The sequence below is a fragment of the Cnephaeus nilssonii genome (genome assembly GCF_951640355.1).
Source record: "Cnephaeus nilssonii genome assembly, chromosome: 19".
Taxonomy (NCBI): Eukaryota; Metazoa; Chordata; class Mammalia; order Chiroptera; family Vespertilionidae; genus Cnephaeus; species Cnephaeus nilssonii.
The window spans coordinates 39,288,425-39,309,885 of NC_137090.1; the positions used below are offsets into that span (position 1 = coordinate 39,288,425).

Sequence of the window (21,461 nt, forward strand, 5' to 3'; positions counted from 1 at the left end):
TAGCCCTCCGGTGGTTCTGGATGGTGTCCGCTCCTCTCTCCCGTTGTAGTCTCAAAACCGTTGTGGTAGGCAGCAATCAGGCTTCTGCCCTATGCCTCCATCTTGGTCCTTGTTTGTATAGTTAAGTCTTGATTGTTGTTGGTGTCACTGGGAGGAATTGTCCTCCAGGCCTATTGGCCGAGCGAACCCTCTGTGTCTATAAAGGAAGAGTTGCTGTGCGGGATACACGCCTATGTGCCGGGTCTTGGTGCAGCAAGGCTTCGGCGCTCACTGCGTCTGCCTCTTGAATGTGTCCCTTATGGGAGTGGTCGAAATCTGATGTCATCTCACACCGACCACTAGATGCCTTCGTTTCTGGGTCTCCAATGGAGTGTAGGTCAGCTACTGCCTGTGGCCCCTCAGCAGGAATTACAGCATCCCTTATATTCGTGACCTGTTTCGGTGTCTTCCCCTTTTGGCTGCCTCCCTATCGCTCAGCTTCCCCAATCTCCCTAGGTGGTCGCTCTTGATACCCCCCTTTGTGGGCTGAGTGCAAAGTCTTGGTGTTGTTAAGCCTTGATTGCTGTTGGTACACTGGGAGGATGTGACCTCCAGTCCAATTGGCTGTGAGGATCAGCTGTGTCTATGCCGGGAGACAGCCCCATTCAACTAGACTTGCAAAATTGTAAAAGCCTCTGTGTTCAGCTTGGATGGGGCGGAGTTACAGGGCGGAGCCTACCGCCTTGGCTTCCCGTCAGCCCCGCCCTATGAGGTTCCTGTGTCTCAGTGTCCCTCTGTACTCCCAGCAAACACCTCTGAGAGAAAAGCGCCCTGGAGTTTCGCGCGCTGCCAAACAGTCTAGTTTCTCCCCCAATGAATCTGGATTCCCAGATTCTCTCCCGGAACTGGGTTTCCGTGTAGTCAGAATTGGGGCTCACCTCAGTCTGGCGCTTTTGTCTCCTTCCCTCCAGGGCGACTCAGCGGCACAGTCAACAGCCCATCCTCCGCGCACAATCCTGTGTGCGCCTCCGGTGCTCTGCTCTTCGCCGCCTCTCTGCATCTCTGCCTTACAGCCCAGCTTTCCCCAGTATGAGCATGGCTTCGCCGGGTCTTTCCCGGAACTGGGGTTCAGTGCAGTTGGAACTGGGGGTTCAGCACAGTCCGGAGCTTTTGTCTCCTTCCCGCTAGGGCAATCCAGCGGCACAGGCAACAGACCCTCCTCTGCGCACATTCCCGTGCGCGGCTCCGGCGCAGCTCCTCTGTGTCTCTGTCCCACAGCCCAGACTCCCCCAGCATGAGCCCGGCTTCCCAGGGTTTTGCCGGGCACTGGGGTTCAGTGCAGTCGGAGCTGGGGTTCAGCACAATCTGGCGCTTTTATCTCCTTCCCGCCAGAGAACGCCAGCCAGGCGGCCAGCCGCCCCTTCCTCTCCGGCTCCGGCTTCCCCGCACGCGCGCAGGCTCGTGTCTCCGCCCGTGTCTCCATACCTCAAGCTTTTACGACTTCTCTGATTTTCCTTGTGGTTTTCTTTTTCCTTCTAATTGTGCGCATTTCAGTCAGCCAGCTTTCCTGTGGTTCTGGATGATGTCCGTTTTGACTTTTAGTTGTGTTTTTGATATTGTTGTGCCCGGCTGTAGGTTAGGTGTTTAACCTATGCCGCCATCTTGGTTTCCCATCCCAGATACAGGCTCTTGACCAGGAATCAAACCTGGTCCCTTTGGTCTGTAGGCCAGTGCTCTAACCACTGAGCCAAACCATACAGGACAAGCCTTTATCTTCTGAAAGGCAAGCACGCTTTGTTGGTCAAAGTGAAGGAGAAAAAAATCATGTCCTACTGCATGAAGAGAAGATGCAGGATTTGAAAGGTATCCCCCAAATTTTCATGATTCCAGAAGAAATGATCCTCCACCACCAAGAAATTTATAGAGAATCAAGAAGTATGAGTGGAATGAGATGAGAGGAGAACTGTGATCATTCACCCTAGACAGCCTCTAGAAGCAGGGCCCAATCCATTGAGACCATCCACCTGGAAAAATGGAGGAGGCATGTCCAATGACAACTGGGAAAGTAGAGTTGAAAGGCCAGATGATCTGGGAGAGGTGTCAAGACCAGTGTAAAGGGGTTCTCCCTGGGAATCACAGTAATGCTTCAGGTCATGGAAACAGAGAGGGAGTCAGGTTCATCACAGTCCCAGGAAGTGGAGCACAGCACTGAAAAATGAAATGTGGTTGAATGTCATGGTTGTCAAGGACACAAGTGGGCCAAGGAAAGTGCGTCATAGTCCGCCTTCTCAAGGGCCTGGATATCATGATGCAAGGTGATGGGCGATGGCTGGACAGGGCCAGTCATGATCACCCAACATGCAAGTAATCAAACAATGCATTAATAGAATTGTATGAGTCAGTGACAATTCCATGCCAAGAAGAAGTGGCTTTGGATTTAAGCCACTTAAGAGTGGGCTTCCACAATGATTCTGAAAATTAATTCTCTGCCATGGCTTCAAGAGAATTTATTGACATCTCCAGTAAACTTGACTTGACTGCTTATGGAGAGGACTTCTGACTTGCTTGAGAGTTCTGTCACACTTCCCTTTTTTTCTCCTTTTTAGGAATTTAACATTGCTTTCCTCAATTTTGGAGAAGGCGTTTAAATAGTTCTCTTGTAGCTTTTAATTGTTTTGTGCATCATTCAACTTTTTTCTTTGCAGCACCAGGACATTTGAGATGATTGGAATCAAAACCATTTTGTTTAACACTGTGTGAATATAAAGAGTAGCTTGCAGCTGTGTGGTAGTAGTTTAATTAACATCATTAGCTCTGTGGTATTAGGCTGTAGAATTACTTCTTGTCATCAAGCATGTCCAGCCTCTATTTTGAAGGTTGTCTAAGCTTAAAAAGTCTGCTGTCAAATTGTTAGGGAATTAGATTGTTCCTTGCATATCTGAGTATTATGTCACCTATTTTTGCAGAAGGCTCTGTTACATTGAGTGCACCTGTGTATCCTGGTTTTAAAAAATGTACTTAAAAATAAACCTTCATATTCTGTATAATTGCTAAAAAATAAAATACTATTGAAAATAGACCTAACAATTAAAGAAAGAAATGAAATTATAAGATATATAGAAAGTAAGGGCAACGAAATCCCTCAATGAATTTTCTTTCTATGAAAAGGAAAAGGTTCACAGATGACAGGATTATACTTGAAGAAAACCCTGCCAGCTTCCATGCACAAAATATCTGTTAGAACACATAAACACATTCAGCAAAGTTGCATTATACAAATTCAACATACAAAAATCAGTTGTGCTTCCATAAACAATGAAAAGGAAATTACAAAACACTACATTTAAAATAGATTAAAAAGCCGACAAACTACTTTGGAATGAACATAACCAAAGAAGCAAAAGACTTGTGCAGTGAAAACTACAAATATTGCTGAAAGAATGTTTCTGAAAAATAAATACACATAAATGAAAAGACATGCCATGTTTGTGGATTGAAGGCCTTGATACAGTTCTATTAAGATGTCAACACTATCTAAAACAATCTACAGATTCAATTTTAATCTTGTAATAATCCGAAAGGCATTGTTTTGCAGAAATAGAAAAATCCATTCTAAAATTTATATGGAATCTCCATGGAGCCCCCCACCCCACCCCAAAACCAAACACTGGTGTAAAGAAGAACAAGTTGGAAGGATCACATTTTGTGATTACAAAAACTACTACAAAGTGATAATAATCTAAACAGTGTGGTACTAATGTAAAGACAGACATATAGACCAATGGAGCAAAATACATAGCTCAGAAAGAAACCTTTCTGTATACAGCCAAATGATTTTCAACAAGGGCACCAGGACCATTCAATGAGGAAAAGAACAGTCTTTTCAACAAGTGGTGCTGAATAGGAAAACTGGATACCCACAGGTAAAGGAATGAAGTTGGATCCTTCCCTTACACAATAGTTTTTCAAAATTTATTAATACCAAAATGCAAGAGCTAAAACTATAAAATGCTTAGAAGAAAACATAGGGGACTACTTCATGACATTGGATTTGGCAATTATTTCTTGGATATGATACCAAAAGCACAGGTAACAAAATAAAAAATATAAATTGGACTACATCAAAATTTAAAACTGTTGTGTATTAAAATACACTAGCAAGAGTGTTAAGGGACAATCCACAGAATGGGAGAAAATATGTACAAGTCATGTATCTAATAAAGTGTTCATATTCAATTTATAAAGAGAACCCTTAAAATGCAACAACAAACCAACTAAATTTTAGAAAACCTCAATAACAGAAAGCAAACAATCTGATTGTAAAACAACAACAAGCTAATGAAAAGATGCTCAACATTACAAATCTTTAGGAAAATGCAAATCAAAACCACAATGAGATGTTATCTCACACCCATTAGGATGGCTATTATCAATAAAACAGAAACTACAAGTGCTCACAGGATGTGAAGGAACTGAAATCCCTGTGCACTGCTGCTGGGAACATAACATGGTGCAGCCACTGTGGAAAACAGTGTTGTGAGTTCTCAGAAAATTAAAAAGAGAATTACCATATGATCCAGTAATCCCACTCCTGACATATAAGCAAAAGAATTGAAAGCAGGGACACAAATAGTTATTTGCACACTTATAACCACAGCAGCATTATTTACATTAGCCAAAAGGTGAAAGCAATCCAGTGTCCATCACTAGTTGAATGGATAAACAAAATGTGACATCTATATACAACAGAATATTATTCAGCCTTAAAAAGGAAGCAAATTCAGACACATGGTATAACATAGCTTAACCTTGAGGGCACTTTACTAAGTAAAATCAGCCAGTTACAGGACAGATACTGATGTTTCCATTTATTGAGGTACCCAGAGTTGCCAAAATTTATGGAAACAGAAAGCACAACAGTGGTTCCTGGGTTCTGGTGGGAGGAGGAATTGGATGGTTTTTGTTTAATGGAATCAGAGTTTCAGGTTACGGAAGATGAAAAAAGTTTTGGAGATGGATGGGCCCACCGATGTCCATATACTTAATGCCACTGAACTGTAAACTTAAAAATGGTTAAAATGGTAAATTTTAGCATTTGATAAGATATAACAGCCATTTATTATTAAGACACTGAATAAAATAGAAATAGAAGGAAAGTACTTCAACTTAATAAAGGTCATATATGATAAACCTTCAACTAATGGTGAAAAACTGAAAGCTTTTCCTCTAAGATCAGGAATAAGGCAAGGATTCCATTCTTGCCATTCCTATTCAACATAGGACTTACATAGTTCTAGAAGTCTTAGCCAAAGCAATAAGGCAAGATAAAGAAATAAAAGGCATCCAAATAGGAAGGAAGAAGTAAAACTGTCACTTTTTGTGGATGACATGATTCTGTATATAGAAAATCCTAAAGACTCTAAAGACTCTACCAAAAAAACCTATTAGAAACAATAAATGCAGTTAAGTTGCAGGATATAAAAATCAATGTACAAAAATCCATTTCCTTCCTGTACACTAACAACAAAACTTCAGAAAAAGAAATGAAAAAAAAATAACGAATTCCTTTTGCAATTGCAACCAAAAGAATTAAATACCTAGGAATAAACTTAACAAAGAACATGAAAGACCTATATATTGATAATTACAAAGCATTCTTAAAAGACATTGAAAAAGATACAACAAAATGGAAGAATGTGTTTATGGATTGGAAGAATCAACATAGTTAAAATGGCCATATTACCCAAAGCAATATGCATATTTAATGCAATCCCAATAAACACCCCCCAATGTCATTTTTTAAATAAATAAAACAAGAAATCATCAGATTTGTATGGAGCCACAAAATAGCCAAAACAATCCTGAGAAAAAAGAACAAAGTTGGAGGTATCACACTACCTGACTTCAAATTATACTACAGAGCCACAATAATAAAAACAGCATGGTATTGGCAGAGAAAGAGACACACAGATCAGTGGAACAGAATAGAGAGCCCAGATATAAAACCACATGTATATGGGCAGATAATTTTTGACAAAGGAGCCAGAACACACAATGGAGTAAAGATAGTCTCTTCAATAAATGGTGCTGGGAAAATTAGAAAGCCACATGCACAAGAATGAAAATGGATTACAGTTTGCTCCCATGTACAAAAATTAATTCAAAATGGATCAAATACTGAAATATAAAACCCCAAAGCAATAAATCACATAGAAGAAAACATAGGTACCAAACTTATGGACATGGTCTTAGAGAACATTTTATAAACTTGATCCAAAGGCAAGAGAAGTAAAGGCAAAAATAAATGAACGAGACTGTATCAGACTAAAAATCTTCTGCACAGCAAAGAAACTGACAACAAAACAAAGAGGCAGCCAAACATATGGGAGATGATATTTGCAAACAATAGCTCCGACAAAAGTTTAGTTTCCAAAATATATAAAGAACTCATAAAACTCAACATCAAACAAACAACCCAATCAAGAAGTGGGCAGAGGACCTGAAAAATACACCTCTCCCAAGAAGATATGAACAGCCAATAGATATATGAAAATAATGTTCAACCTCACCAGCAATTAGGGAAATGCAAATCAAAACTACAATGGGATACTACCTCACACCTGTTAGAATGGCTATTAACAACAAGACAAATAAGTGTTGGAAAGGTTGTGGAAAAAAGAGAACGCTCCTTCACTACTGGTGAGAATGTGGAATGGTACAGTGACTATGGAAAACAGTCTGGCAATTCCTAAAAAAATAAAAATAGAGCTACCATAGGAACCAGCACTCTCTCTCCTGGGTATATACCCAAATAAACTTGAAAACATGTGTTTGGAAAAATATATGCATCCCTATGTGCATTGCAACTTTATTCATGGTGGCCAAAACATGGAAACAACTGAAGTATCCTGAGACAGAAGACTGGAAAAGAAGATTTTATATATATATGTGTGTGTGTGTGTGTATATATATATATATATATGTATACACACACACACACACACACACACACACACACAATGGAATACCACTCAGCCATAAGAAAGGATGAAATACTGCCATTTGCAACAACCTGAGTGGACCTTGAGAATATTTTGCTAAATGAAATAAGTCAGTCAGAAAAAGCTAAGAACCATAAGCTTTCACTCATATGTGGATATAAAACTAAAATTTGCCCTGGCCAGTTTGGCTCAGTGGATAGAGCGACGGCCTGTGGACTGAAGGGTCCCAGGTTCGATTCTGGCCAAGGGCACATGCCTGGGTTGCGGACTCAATCCCCAATAGGGGGTGTGCAGGAGGCAGCCGATCAGTGATTCTCTCTCATCATTGATGTTTCTATCTCTCTATCCTTCTCCCTTCCTCTCTAAATTCAATAAAAATATATTTAAAAAAATTAAAATAAAACTAAAATTTATGAACACAAACAGCAGTGTGGTGGTTGGTTGCCAGAGTGAAGGGCATGGGGGGTGAAGGGGCCTAATATATGGGGAAAGAAGAAGAACTGACTTTGGGTCATGGGCACATAGTGCATTTACAGATCTTGTGACATAGAAACCCAAACCTGAAACTTATATGATCATACTAGAGGCCTGGTGCATAAAATTCATGCATGGGGGGAGAGGGGGGGTCCCTCAGCCAGGCCTGCATCCTCTCGGGACCCTTTGGGGGATGTCTGACTGCTGGTTTAGGCCTGATGAGGGGTCTGGCCTAAACCAGCAGTCGGACATCCCTCTCACAATCTGGGACCACTGGCTCCTTACCACTGGCCTGCCTGCCTACCTGATTGCCCCTAACCATTCTGCCTGCCTGCCTCATCACCCCTAATCCCTCTGCTTGCCTGTCTGATCGCCCCTAACCACTCGTCTGCCTGCCTGATTGCCCCTAACCATTCTGCCTGCCTGCCTGATAGCCCCTAATCACTCTGCTGGCCTCCCTGATTGCCCCTAACCACTTGCCTGCCTGCCTGATCACCCCTAACCCCTCTGCCTGCCTGCCTGATCATCCCTAACTGCTTGCCTGCCTGCCTGATCACTACTAACCGCCTCTGCCTCAGCCCCCACTGCTGCAGCTTTGTCCAGAAGGACATCCAGAATGATGTCCGGAAGGTTGTTTGGCTGTCCTGTCTAATTAGCATATTATGCATATATATATATATATATATATATATATATATATAGAGAGAGAGAGAGAGAGAGAGAGAGAGAGAGATTAACCAATGTCACCCCAATAAATTTAATAATAAAGGTAAATTTTATGTTATGTATATTTTACCACAAAGGAAAACTTTCAGTACTTTATAAACAAAAAAAGTGCCTGACTTAATGGTTGAGCATTGACCTATAACCCAAGAGGTCACGTTTTGATTCCAGTCTGGGCACATGCCTGGATTGTGGGCTCAATCCCCAGTGTGGGACATGAAGAAGGCAGCCAATCAATGATTCTCTCATCATTGATGTTTCTATCTATCTCTCACTTCCTTTCTGAATCCATAAGAATATATATTAAAAAAATAAAATGTAAGTCAAATAATAAGTTACACTAACCCAATAGAATGAGATACATTAAATGATAAAGTGGTTAAAAAATCAGGAAAAATGAAAACAGAGAAAATATATATGTAATAATTCAGAAATAAAATTCTGCACATATAATTTGGTATAATTACAATGAATCAACATCATACTGAATCCTATATACAACACTCAGATTTTATAATTATGAATTAGCATGATTTGTTATTTATTTTAAAAACACATGTAACAGGGTAAAAACTCAGACCTTCTGGAATATATCAGTATCACAGTAATGTATTTCATGATTGTAGGTTGAGTGGTACAGGGATATATACTGTATATTCTCAGGTTACTCTTCTAGGATTGGTTAATCAAAGTTAGGAAATAAAACAGGTCGGGATTTGGTGAGGCTGAAGGAGATGTGTGTTTGTGGACATGCACTTCCTCTGCTCCCTGAACTCCAAATGAAACAGAAGAGTGGCCAGAGGTCAATGAACTACAACAGGAACCTCAGCCAGCAGCTCAGCTGAAAGACAAATGTCAAAGAATCACAGGCTTTGACAACCATGATCACTGAGAAAATAACCTTGGGATTTAAGCATCAATAGGCCATAAAGAAGCTTAGTAGAAGGTTCAGTAGGAAACTAAGGCCAGAAGCCAACAGCCAGAGGGTTAAATATAGAATGGGTGGATATGGTATGAATCATGACACTTTCTGGGATCACCCACCCGCATTTTGGGTGCCTTTGGTAACATCTCTTCATCATTTTGAACTTGAATGTCTTTATTTTTAAAGAAGTGGTACAGAAATAGCTACCTCACTGAGTTTTTTCAAGGATTAAATGAAAGGCATTTTATATTTTTGTTCCACCAGAAAACTCAGCATAGCCACTTTTTCCCTGAGAGTGTTGGTGGTGCTTATATCATATAATTGAGAGAATCACTCTCTACTTCCTTCTCCTTACAACTGCTGAGAAAGAGGTGATGGCAAAGAATTGACCCTGTTAATGGTCTCCCAAACTCACAGCCTTTACTTTATTCTGCTCAAATAATAAATGACCAAACGATTTGAATTCTTCTATAAAATAAAATGGGAAGAACTTTTGCAATCCAATAATATTTTAAAGAGAAATGGGGAGAAAGGGAGCATTGTGAGAGTGATTTTTTAAGAGAGAAAGAGAGAGAGAGAGAGAGAGAGAGAGAGAGAGAGAGAGAGAGAGAGAGAGGTGGGAGATCTGAGCAACATGGAGTGTGTGTGTGTGTGTGTGTGTGTGTGTGTGTGTGTGTGTGTGTGTTTGGGTAGGGAGAGTACTGGGAATAAAGACAGCAGAGGGAAATCCTGTTGTCAGGTAAGGCTAGCACATGGGACCTCTGAGAGGAGACAGGGAAGGGAAGCAATAAATGGTATGACCATGAAAAACAGGTAACAATATAAATCCCTTACAATGTGTGGAGAGGAGCAGCCACTTTCCCCCACCCTCTGGGCTAATCCCAGGTTCTGGTTTGTCTGGGGTGGGGCCCAATCTGGTAGTGGGCTGGCAAACAAAGTCCTGCTTTATTAAAGCCTGGACTTGTCCTGCATGAAGCAGGAAGAAACCTGACTGCGAATCTTTGGGAACCTCTGACACTCAGGCAGCCCACCTTCTGTCATGGGCCGCTACCACATCCAAGTGGCCACTGGGGCCGGGCTCTTCTCTGGGTCTTTCAACCCCGTGCAACTGTGGCTGGTCGGGGAACTCCGGGAGGCAGAGCTGGAGCTGCAGCTGAGACCAGCGCGGGGCCAGGTAAGAGGAAGAAGTGGGAACTCAGACCCCCTGGCTGGGCTCAATGCCTGAAGGCAGTTGGGACTTGGGGGCTGAGAGCCAGTGACAGCACAACCACACCAGCTGGGACTTCCATTGAGAAGGGACGACTGCACCTGGTGGGTGAGAGGTTCAGAGCCAGGGCCCAGCTGGACTCAACCCCTTTCTCCCTCCCCTGGACTCTGGTCCACACAACCTCCACTCCTTTCCCAAGTGTGATTATGGGCTCAATGGTCAAAGGGGAAGGTCCTCTGAGAGCCCGGGCACAGGTGCAGGTGTTGGTGCTCAGTGTTCAAGTCACTGTGGTCTCAACCGGGGTCCCTGGTCCTCCTGGTTCAATGGGTCATCTGAGACCCACCGCGCAGGTGTTGGGAGGAGGCAATGCTGTCTTTGGAGGCTGTGTCACTGGACTCCACAAAGCCCCCACCAATTTCCCATCCTTGGTTAAATGCCTCTCCCGGGTCCCCACTACTAAGTCTCACCGGGTTCTGGTCCCCACAGGTGGAGGAGTTTGAGCAGAACATTTCCCAGGACTTGGGGCCACTGCAGTTTGTGAAGTTGTGCAAACACCACTCCCTGGTGGACGACGCCTGGTTCTGTGACCGCATCACCGTGCAGGGCCCAGGAGCCTTCAAGGAAGCCACTTTCCCCTGCTACCGCTGGGTGCAGGGTGAGGGCGTGCTGACCCTGCCCGAGGGCACCGGTGAGGATTTACCTCCGAGTAGTGGGAGCAGAACTCATGGACTACTGGGGGGAAAGGAAGGGGAACATTATACATAGAAATAAAAAGGCTGTAAGTAGGACTGGAGAGGGAAATAAATGATGAGTACATCCCACCTCCCAAGGAGCGCCCTGGGAATAGTAGGTGCAGCCATGCTGGAAAACAGAAGAGCCAAAGTAAAGTGGGAAGGAGATCTCCATGTGACTGCAAACAATTTAGAGCAGGGACAGGTAAGGCTAGCACATGGGATCCCTGAGAGGAGACAGGGAAGGGAAGCAATAAATGATATGACCATGAAGAACTGGTTTGGCTGTGACAACATCAAAGACAACTGTGAGGGCAGGGAGCACTCTGACTGGGATGGGGATGAATGAGCATAGGCTATAGGTTATTTGTTGCTGTGAGACATGTGGAGAGATATGACTAGAGAGAAATTTAGAACAATGTCATGTCATAATGGAGACTAATCAGCCATAAGAAGATGGCATGCTGTTTGAGACAACATCGATGGATCTTGAGAGTATTCTATTAAACAAATTGTCAAAGGAAAAGGACAAGAACTGTATGATTTGACTCCTAAGTAGGATAAAAAACAATAAGCAACGAATGAACAAACAAAAATACAAACTCATAGATACAGACAACAGAATGGTGGTTACCAGAGGGAAGACAAAGTGTGTAAAGGGGTAAATACATGGTGACAGAAGAAGACTAGACTTTGGGCAGTGAGCATGCTCAGAGTATATAAATGTCGTATTGTAAGATTGTACATCTGAAATATATATAATTTTATCAATCAATGTTATATCACAATAAATTTAATAAAAAATTACATCATGAAATAGGCATCTTTGCGAGACAATATAAGTACAGGTGAGAAAAGGACAAGTCAGGTTAACAAATACAAACTATGTGATGGTGAGGGTAGGTAAGATGGAGTGAGGGAAAGGTAGCAACATGGAACTATTTGCTCCCTAAGACAGGTGAGATGGGATGGTTGAAGGTAACACACATGGAATTTTTGATTCAGGGATCAGGTGGAGGTAGGAACAGAACACAGCAGAGTGCATATGTATAGTGAATATGAAATATGTCATTTGGAGGAGAGGTAAAGATGCAGAAAGGGGAAGGCCAGTATTGATGAGCTTAACAAAGGCAATACACAATAATATGGGGTTTTGTGGATATGGCATGTGATCAAGAAGACAATTCATAATCATCTATATGCACAAGTAATGGAATTTGATTTAAGGAACATGAAAGGGAGGAAAACATGAGATGTTACTTAAGGATCACTATGGAGTTGAAATAGGTGAGATCATGAATAGGTTTTGGACAAAGGTACAATGAGTGACTTTGGGAATACATCAGGTGAGGCAGAGCCAGAGAAAAGGGCAAGAGAATGATGTAATACGATCAAGACTGAGAGATTAGATCAAGTCAGGGATAGCAGCAATTGGAAACACCAATGTGGTCTAATGTTCTTCCAGCCCGCCTGGCAGGAGAGAATACCCTGGACGAGTTCCAGAAGCATCGAGAGAAAGAACTGAAGGAAAGACAGCTGATTTACTGGTAACCACCTAACAATAGCCCTACTGATATTCCCACCTATTCTCTGATCCTGCCACCATCACTGACCCCCTAATTCCTCCCTGAACTCTTTTCCCATCTGCTAGTTGGGACACCTGGCATGAAGGGTTACCTCTGACAATGGCTGTGGACTCTTGGAAGGATTTGCCCCCAGATATGAAATTTCATGGTGGAAAGAGGCTGAACTATGAATGGACAGAGAAGACAGGGTAAGGAAAGATCCCAATGGAGTGGGGAGTGATAGATTCCATAACAGGCAGGATTTGGTGAGTTGACAGTGCCATCCTTGATATATGTTTTAGGTTACTGGAGATGATTCTCAAACGTGTTTACACCGTCCTGAACTCCTGGGACAGCCTAGAGGATTTTGATCAGATCTTTTGGGGCCCCAAGAGCACCCTTTGTGGTCAGTATTCCCATAGACCTTTGTAACTTCATAATAGCCTGTTTTGATGGCTCAAACTTCACACTCCATAGTCCCCCAGTACTTCTGAGGTGAGAAGATATCATGCCTGGTCATATCTCTGAGGTAACAAGAAGAAAAGACAGGGGCTGGATACAGAGTGACCATAATCATGAATTGCTGTGTTAAAACCTAAACAAGAGGAAAATTGGGTTCTTGTAAATACCCTCCCTTTACCCTCCACTCCTACTCCACAGAGATGATTCACCAGCGCTGGCAGGATGATGAGCTTTTTGGCTACCAGTTCTTCAATGGCATCAACCCCATGATGTTGAGACGCTCCACCTCTCTGCCCTCCCGGCTGGTGCTGCCCTCAGGGATGGAGGAGCTTCGGGCTCAGCTGGAGAAAGAACTCCAGGTACACCCCCAGCCCTCGGTTATCTTCTCCTTGTCTGTGGGGAAGGGGTGTGGTGAAGGGGAAGGACCAGAGGTGAATCAGGGAAGGAAAACTGTATTAATCCACTGTGCCTAATTACAGAGTCCTTTGTAGGAAAACTTGCAGTTGATAAAGTATGTAAAGGAAACTGAGACTCTTGGGTGCCAGACAGAGGTAGCAGAAGAGAAAGTAGATGAGGAAAGAGGCTTGGAAACCTTGACAGGGGAAGCTTAACATGCCTGTGCTGCACAGGAATTGGTGAAGTATGGTCTTAAAACCACCACTGCCACAGGGAATTAACATGTCACTGAGGAAGACTCCTCATTTTGTCTCTTTCCTCACTATCAACTGAGATGACTTGGACTAAATGTTCTGGATGCCTCCTTCCTTTCTGCCACTAGAACTCTGATATTGATGTAGGATAATTGCAAGAAATGAGACTGAATGTTATTACATTTCTTCCCCTTGGTGCTGGCCCTCTGGAGTAGACTTTGAACTTTCCCCCCCAGAACGGTTCCCTATTTGAAGCTGACTTTATACTGCTGGATGGAATTGCAGCCAACGTAATCCAAGGAAGGAAGCAATACCTGGCTGCCCCCCTCGTCATGCTGAAGATGGAACCCAGTGGGAAGCTACTACCCATGGTCATCCAGGTGAGATATTTTGGAAATCCTCTTTCAACACTGCTCTCCCTTCTCCCCAACCACTGCCCAGGGACAAAGACAGCCTGCTCTTGTCCCCCACCCCCACCTCACTCAGTGAGATCTGTCTTTGTCTCCAATCTCTTCTATCTACCTTGCAGCCTGCCTCACTACTCACATTCAATTACTTTTTTTGAGAGTCAGAATGGTCTTTATTGGTCCTCACCCTAAGGCTACTCAATCTCTTCCTGATCATTGAATCTGTGGAATATCCTTTCTTTCTTGGACATATTTTCTCCCTAGTTTTTGATGCATTTTCCCTCTTAAATGTTCTCATCAATCAGTTGATGAGAACTGTCAGGTATCTCACATATCCAGTTTCTCCTTCATGTTCTACCATCCTAACTCACACTTTTATAAGGTTTCTCCCAAATCACTGTTATGGCCATACCGGGCTCCCCCCTTTCCAGTTCCTCCTGCTTTGAACCTGACTATCATGACACACACACTTCCCTAGAGCTAGTGAGAGGATGCGTGGAAGGATCCTCATTCCTCCTACTAGATTATGACCCTTGGGAGACAATCTTATTCATCATTCTCCCCAGAAACTGAGCACAGTGTTGAACATATGATGAGGTCAAGGAATACTTAATTCCTCCTTTTTGCAGATCCAGCCTCCCAACGCCAGCTACCCAACCCCACCACTGTTCCTGCCCTCAGATCCTCCTCTTGCCTGGCTCCTGGCAAAGTCCTGGGTCAGAAATTCAGATTTTCAACTGCAACTGTTCCAATATCATGTGCTGAACACTCATATGCTGGCTGAAGTCATTGCTATAGCCACCATGAGGTGCCTCCCAGGACTGCACCCTGTATTCAAGGTATATACTTTACCTTCCATGTCTCCTCTTGCTCACATCCCAGAGAAAGGAAACACCGCAACAGTTCCACAGGATTTAAAAAGCCTAAGGCCCTAAGCCATGTGTCTGGGAATATGAAAGAAACCTGCTTTGAAATAATCTAGCACTGATATGGTATTGCAGCAACAAGTTTTCATTGGCATGAGGGGACAAGACACAGTTAACTATGACAAGACCTGAATTTTGTGGTCATATTTTCATGTTTAAATTCTATTGATTTTGAGCTAATTATAGATTCACATGTAATTGTAAGTCATAATACACATAGAGACCATCTATCCTGTTAAGTCCAGTTATTTACATTTTTTCTACACATATTCTAAGTCAATTCTCTGAAATTCTCCAACAATGAGTCTGGAGGGGAGTAGGAATATAATTTGTTAAACCAATATGTTGCCATTTAGCCAGGAAGACAAATGGTAGGCATGACAAACAGCCAGAGAACCATATCTTGGAATAGAGGTGGAAATAACAAGAAATAGCTATAAACTCTATAGTACTGATGGAGAATGTTCTACTACAACTGGATGTTATGAGGAGCACAAGATAAAAGGGCAAGGATAGCAGCCCGGCTGATCACTGACATCTACCCAAGAGTGAGGAGACTAAAGATGTACATTAGCATGTCAGTGACAGGGATGGAAGAGAAGAGACACTGCCTGCGCCATGCCTATGCAATATTGCAGACAAAGGTCAGAGGTCTCACCACTGCCAGACCTAGGAGCTCACAAAGTGAATATTGTTGGAATGACCAAGAAATACTTTGATGCTATAAACAGTGAGTTCAGTGTCTATTGCTAGGCAGAAAGCAGCAAAATAAGGCTTGTGCTTGTCTTACAATTGGTTTCCAAATGGCACTTTGATACAGGGAACAGGGCAGAGCAGGGGACAAAAATCTGTAAGCCTATGAAGCAGAGCAGTGGTCAGAAAGAGTGTAGTCAGGAAAAGAAGCCAGTTTGGAGGCAAAGATGAGGTGTTGAGCTTTCCATACAAAGAGTTTGAAATATTGTAAGATATGCAAATGAGTATTTGGCAGGCAGAACAACTGAACTGTAATGTCTCTGAGAATTCCAATGCCAACCCTTCTCTGGGCTGTGGTTGTTTGGTGTTCTAAGGTGACATAGACAAAATAGTTACTAATGTAGTTAGTTCATGGGCTCTCAGATTTGATAACCTCACGATGTTTTCGCATGACCATCTCCTTCATAGCTTGAATCACTTATGCTCAATTTTACATTTCAAAATGCCCTTTTACTAGATAAGCCCCCCTCCACAGCCATGTTCCCTCACCATAGCAACTCTATCCCATGGTAGACAGTCTTTGTTGGAACTTCCAGGAGGGCTAAGCCTGCAGGAGTTACCAAGGTTACCTGTGCAGGCTCTGGATTCAGACTGCTCAGGTCTGAAGCCTGAATCCTGGTCTCAGTACTTACAGATGTGTGTTCAGGGTCCTCATTTCTGAATGAGGATAAAAAAAAATACTATCTCCATTGTTGGGTTGTTAAGGCATTACAGAGTAAATGCTAGAAAAATGTCTGTTTTCTGCTGTTATTTTTATTGTCATCATCATTTCTGTCATTGCTGTTAGGAACTCTGCTCTGTGTTCTTTATTCCTTGCTGTGGTCTTAGTGTTTTCTGTGACATCAGCATCCCTCCATGAACTTTCTGAAAAGAACAATCTGAGCTCTCTTGATTCTTGATTATGGGAGTATCACTTGTGTCCTTCCCTTTTTCCAGCATCAAAAAGCTCTGGTCAATATCCAAACTGCCTGAATCCTATATATTAATCAGGTTAAAACTGAAACAAAAATAATCTAAGATAAAAAGAAGCCCATGTCAGGATTCAGTGTAATTTATATAATTTTTTTTTCTTCCTCCTCACCTGTGGATATATTTTCCAAGGATTTTTAGAGAGAATAGAAGGGAGGAAAGGAGAGACAGGAAGATATCATTGTGAGAGAGAACACACAAAAAATGGGGATTGAACTTCAATTCAGGTACATGCCCTTAACTGGGAAAGGAACCCATGACCCATCAGTGCTCAGACCAACATTCTAAGCACTGAGCACAGTGGCCAAGGCAGGTGTACTTTTTTAATAGGTTAAAAAAAAAAAGCAGGAAAGAGGAGACAATTAGGAACAGATTTCATGACAACCCATTTGCTGCTTAAGCAGGTAGCTTAATTTGGCTCCCAAAATGCTAACTGAAGGTATCCTTTCCCCCAAAGAAACCAAGAGTAAAACAATAAGCGGTTAGAGGGAGAGCTTTGAAAATGAGGAGAGAGGCTAGTTTAGGGAAATAGAAGATGTGAATGATAGAGGAAGCATGAAATGATATAGAAAGATAAGGGGTAGCTTCTAAACAGACAACTACATTCAAGGTGGATATAATAAAGGTATTGATAATATCTCCTAACCAATGCTTCTGTGTGCCAGGCACTGAGCTAAACACTCTCTGTATATCACTCACATAATCACCACCATAGCATCTGACTTAGGAGACCTATTATCATCTGTGTTGACAGATGAGGAAGTTGACATGTAGGAGTTTATTACCTTGAAATGTAGGGGTTTATTGCCTTGTACAAGTACCAAAGTGAGTGGTTAAGCCTGGAATCAAGACCAGGTCATTCTGGCTCCATAACCCCATTCACAGTAGAGTCATGGAAAGCATGAGAGTTAGTGATCATAGAAGCAGAAGGAGACCAGCCTACAAAGGCACTGGCAGGGAGGAAAGCATTAAGATGGTCTCCAATAACTACCCTTCTCTAATCTTCTTCATCCAGCTCCTGATCCCACACACCCGCTACACCATGGATATAAATATACGGGGACGGATACACTTCAACTCAGATAGTGGAATATTTAGTCAGGTAAAGAGGAAATGGGGGCATGGGGACACCTAATCTTGTATCTCTCTACAACCTCCTGCCATCTTCACAGGCTCACACCACCTGGCATGAATGTCCTGATCCTTAAGCCCATGAGCCTGTTCATTTTATACTTTCAATTTTGTAAACCCCACTGTGAATCCCTTATACACTATGCCAAGATTCTGAAGCCCTTCTTCTATCTCAAGACCTGTCAACTCTCAAATTCCAGGCAATGAACACAGGTGGAGGGCCCCATGTGCAGTTATTCCGTCGGGCCATGGCTAAGCTGACCTACCGCTCCCTCTGTGCTCCTGAAGATCTTGCTGACCGTGGCCTGCTGGGAATCCCAAGTGCTCTCTATGCCCATGATGCTTTACGGCTCTGGGAGATCACTGCCAGGTGGGTGAGAGTGGTAGCTGAGAAATGGACAGCCATTGGGGAGAGGGAGAGTGGGTCTCTGTCTTGAGGTCAGCATGGGGCATAAGGAACATGAAAGAAGAAGGTCCAGACTGGGGGAGCAGAGGTCTCAATCCTGGGAGAGATGAGGAAAAGTGAGGAGACAGTGGGTAGGATCTGAAAAGGAGGAAAGTGGAATAAGAGAGAGCCTAGGTTGGGAAAGCTGGGAATGGGGACATGGGGTTCTGGAACAACCAGGGTTTTGTTAGAAAGAATGGTTATTAATCATGCTTAGGCAACTATTAAAACTAACGACCCATGCTGAAACCGGTTTGGCTCAGTGGATAGAGCGTCGGCCTGCGGACTGAAGGGTCCCATGTTCGATTCCGGTCCAGGGCATGTACCTTGGTTGCGGGCACATCCCCAGTAGGGGGTGTGCAGGAGGCAGCTGATCGATGTTTCTCTCTCATTGATGTTTCTAACTCTCTATTCCTCTCCCTTCCTCTCTGTAAAAAATCAATAAAATATATTAAAAAAAAACAAAAAACTAACGGCCCACATTTCCTTCCTTTCTAAACTAGTGTGTAGAAGGAGCTCAGAGATGTCCCAAAAAGTAAGTCTTGTGATCTGTCCCCAGATACAGTGGAAGGAGCTTGGCAGAATCCACAAAAAAGGACTAGTAGTTAGAGGCTAGGGCCTTGTACTCTCAAGGTACTCAGCTCCCTTCTCCTCTGTGCAGGTACGTGGAGGGGATTGTCAACCTCTTCTACCACAGGGATGACGTCGTGAGAGGGGACCTTGAGCTGCAGGCCTGGTGTCGGGAGATCACTGAGGTGGGGCTGTGCCAGGCCCAGGACCGAGGTGAGATCCCTCCTCAGAGAAGGAAACTGTTAAGAAACTCTGCCCAGAGCCCCTTGTCAGCCTTGCCTTCTGGGAACATGACCCCTTATTACCCTCTTGACCTCCACACATGAATCATCTGAATCCCATTTTCACCTCCTAAGTATTAGGACAATTCTAGAAACTCAAGAATTATTCTCCTCAATGTTCCTGACCATCAACCTTTATGGCCATCTCCCATTCTTACTGCAGATGCCTTCAACCTGCCACACCTTGGGGCCCAGTGGGTACAAAACCTGCTTGTGCTCTCTGATGCTCTTTGTAAGAATGCAAATAGGAAAAAAAAAATTTCCCACCAAAGTTCATAATGTCCCTCTCTGGCTTCCCCACCCTTCTCTTGCCTGCTACTGTCCACCACACACAGAGGGTGCAGACACGCCACACTACCACAGTGCAAGGTCATTTCTAGGTGCAAACTGACTCAGTTTTCTCTTGCCTGTTCATCTCCTCACTAGGATCTACCTTTAGTTCTCCCACTCCACATTTTACTCTGTGAGGAAGAAATAGCTTTTTTGAGCTTTGCCTAGTTTCATCCTTCTCTCTCTAGCACATATGGGCCAGCTTGGTTCATTTCAAATTGTCCTTCAGTCCCTGCCCCTTCATACTTCACACCAACACCTTGAGGCCCATCTTCAGCCTTTGGAACAGATAAAAACATATACTGGGAGGCTGTTATGGATAGGCCTTAAAATACCAATGATGCAGGGTTTAAAATACCAAAGCCAGATTCTTGGAGAGAAGCTTTCTTTGGAGGATCTGGGCAACACCCCCACTGCCCCAACACTTTCAGAACAAAATGTTCTCTGGAACTTTTCAGTTCTGTCTTTCAAGCATCCCATGCCCCAAAAGATGCTTCTTCCTCTCCCTAACCATTCTCTTCCCACAAAATACCCACCTTAAGCATTTAAAAAATACAGTCATACATAAGCTTTAATCTCTGATTACCCCTATCCTCTCCTTCAACTTTCAATGTTCTCTCTGCCCTGTTATTCCCACATTATTCTCATTAAAGGCCACACACTAAAATTTGTTTCCAAAGTGCTGGTTTCTGCCTCTTTCCATCTATGTGACCTTGAGCCATCCACTAGATCTCTTTCACCTTGACTTTTAGTTTCCTTAAAGCTAAAATGGACATATATTTGGCCACAATCCTCACATTTAATCTGACAGAATTTTTGAGATCCCATGATATAATGTGTGACGGTGCTAAAACCTGCATAGTACATAGTGTTAGATGAGTTTAATCATATGCTCCACCCCACACAAAAATACCTCCCCAACATGATCAGCATGTGGATTAGGAGAGTCCAGGCCCAGCCATGCAGTAGATGACCTTGGTCAGGCATCAAACTCTATGACCCCATCTCACTGCATTCATCATGCCTGTTTATTCTGCAGTTTTGATACTTTGACATCTTGGAGTCTTGCTGACCCAGAAGGCACCACCCTTCCCAGGGCCAGCTGATTCTCAGATATAGCAAACCACTCCCCTGGGAGCATGCTTTCATATTCCCGAAGTCCCAACCACCAGTTCCATTGAGCTCTCACACTCTGGGCCGCTATTCCCCCGACCTTCTCACCTCAGGCCAGGTACCAGACTAGGGACAGCTACCACAGTCCACAGCCCACTGGAAGTATTGCAGCTAGCCTGTCCTAAACAGGCATATTCTGTCTTTCCTGTTCCTTCTCATGGAAATCAAGACAAAGGCTCCTGCTACCTTTTCCCCTCACCCCCTCTGCCTCTTGACCAATCCTGGTGCTCCCAGTGTGGTCCCCTGTGGTGTGGCAGGTACCCATCTCTTGGGATCTGTGAGTATAACATATCTTTTCCATGACAGTTATCTCCTGACTTGTTGGCCTCAGCACAACTGTATAATAATAGAAACTATATTTTAAAACAGTCACCTGTATATTGAGTGGAATGGATAGCTGATTTTGACACCCTTCCTGTATTTTAACTGAATCAATTCTCTTTCTCTGCATCATTACCCAGCTATCTGTGAGCACTGAACCCCTTTTGGGGAGACAGCAATTTTGTTGAAATACAATAAACCTAGAGAAAGCTACAGAAATCATAGGTGCACAACTTAGTGATGTGTACTTTGGTGACACACCCGTGTAATTAGCATGAAGATCAAGAATCAGAACCTTACCAGCTCCCTCCGAAAGCCCCTGTGTACTCTTCCCGTCATACCCACGTGAAAGTAACCATTACCTTGACTTCTAGGTCGGTTAGTTTTACTTATTTTGACCTTCCACAGATGGAAATACAAGCACGCACTTGCTTATGT

At 43.2% G+C, this 21,461-nt stretch overlaps 1 protein-coding gene across 3 annotated transcripts in view; it reads left to right on the forward strand.

The window, feature by feature from the left end:
* LOC307115222 (polyunsaturated fatty acid lipoxygenase ALOX12-like) overlaps positions 1 to 21,461 on the forward strand; it is a gene marked incomplete at both ends in the record, with an annotated part of 52,043 nt that overhangs the window by 26,906 nt on the left and 3,676 nt on the right. Inside the window, 11 exons of one of the 3 annotated variants that reach the window (XM_079798326.1) lie at positions 10,142 to 10,276; positions 10,796 to 10,997; positions 12,506 to 12,587; positions 12,692 to 12,814; positions 12,908 to 13,011; positions 13,266 to 13,426; positions 13,954 to 14,097; positions 14,754 to 14,963; positions 17,788 to 17,874; positions 18,104 to 18,273; positions 19,010 to 19,131. In XM_079798326.1, coding sequence (XP_079654452.1) covers positions 10,142 to 10,276; positions 10,796 to 10,997; positions 12,506 to 12,587; positions 12,692 to 12,814; positions 12,908 to 13,011; positions 13,266 to 13,426; positions 13,954 to 14,097; positions 14,754 to 14,963; positions 17,788 to 17,874; positions 18,104 to 18,273; positions 19,010 to 19,131 — 1,540 coding nt within the window. Of the gene's footprint in view, positions 1 to 10,141; positions 10,277 to 10,795; positions 10,998 to 12,505; positions 12,588 to 12,691; positions 12,815 to 12,907; positions 13,012 to 13,265; positions 13,427 to 13,953; positions 14,098 to 14,753; positions 14,964 to 17,787; positions 17,875 to 18,103; positions 18,274 to 19,009; positions 19,132 to 21,461 lie in introns of those variants that run through there. The other 2 variants (XM_079798329.1, XM_079798327.1) reach the window with 2 other exon arrangements.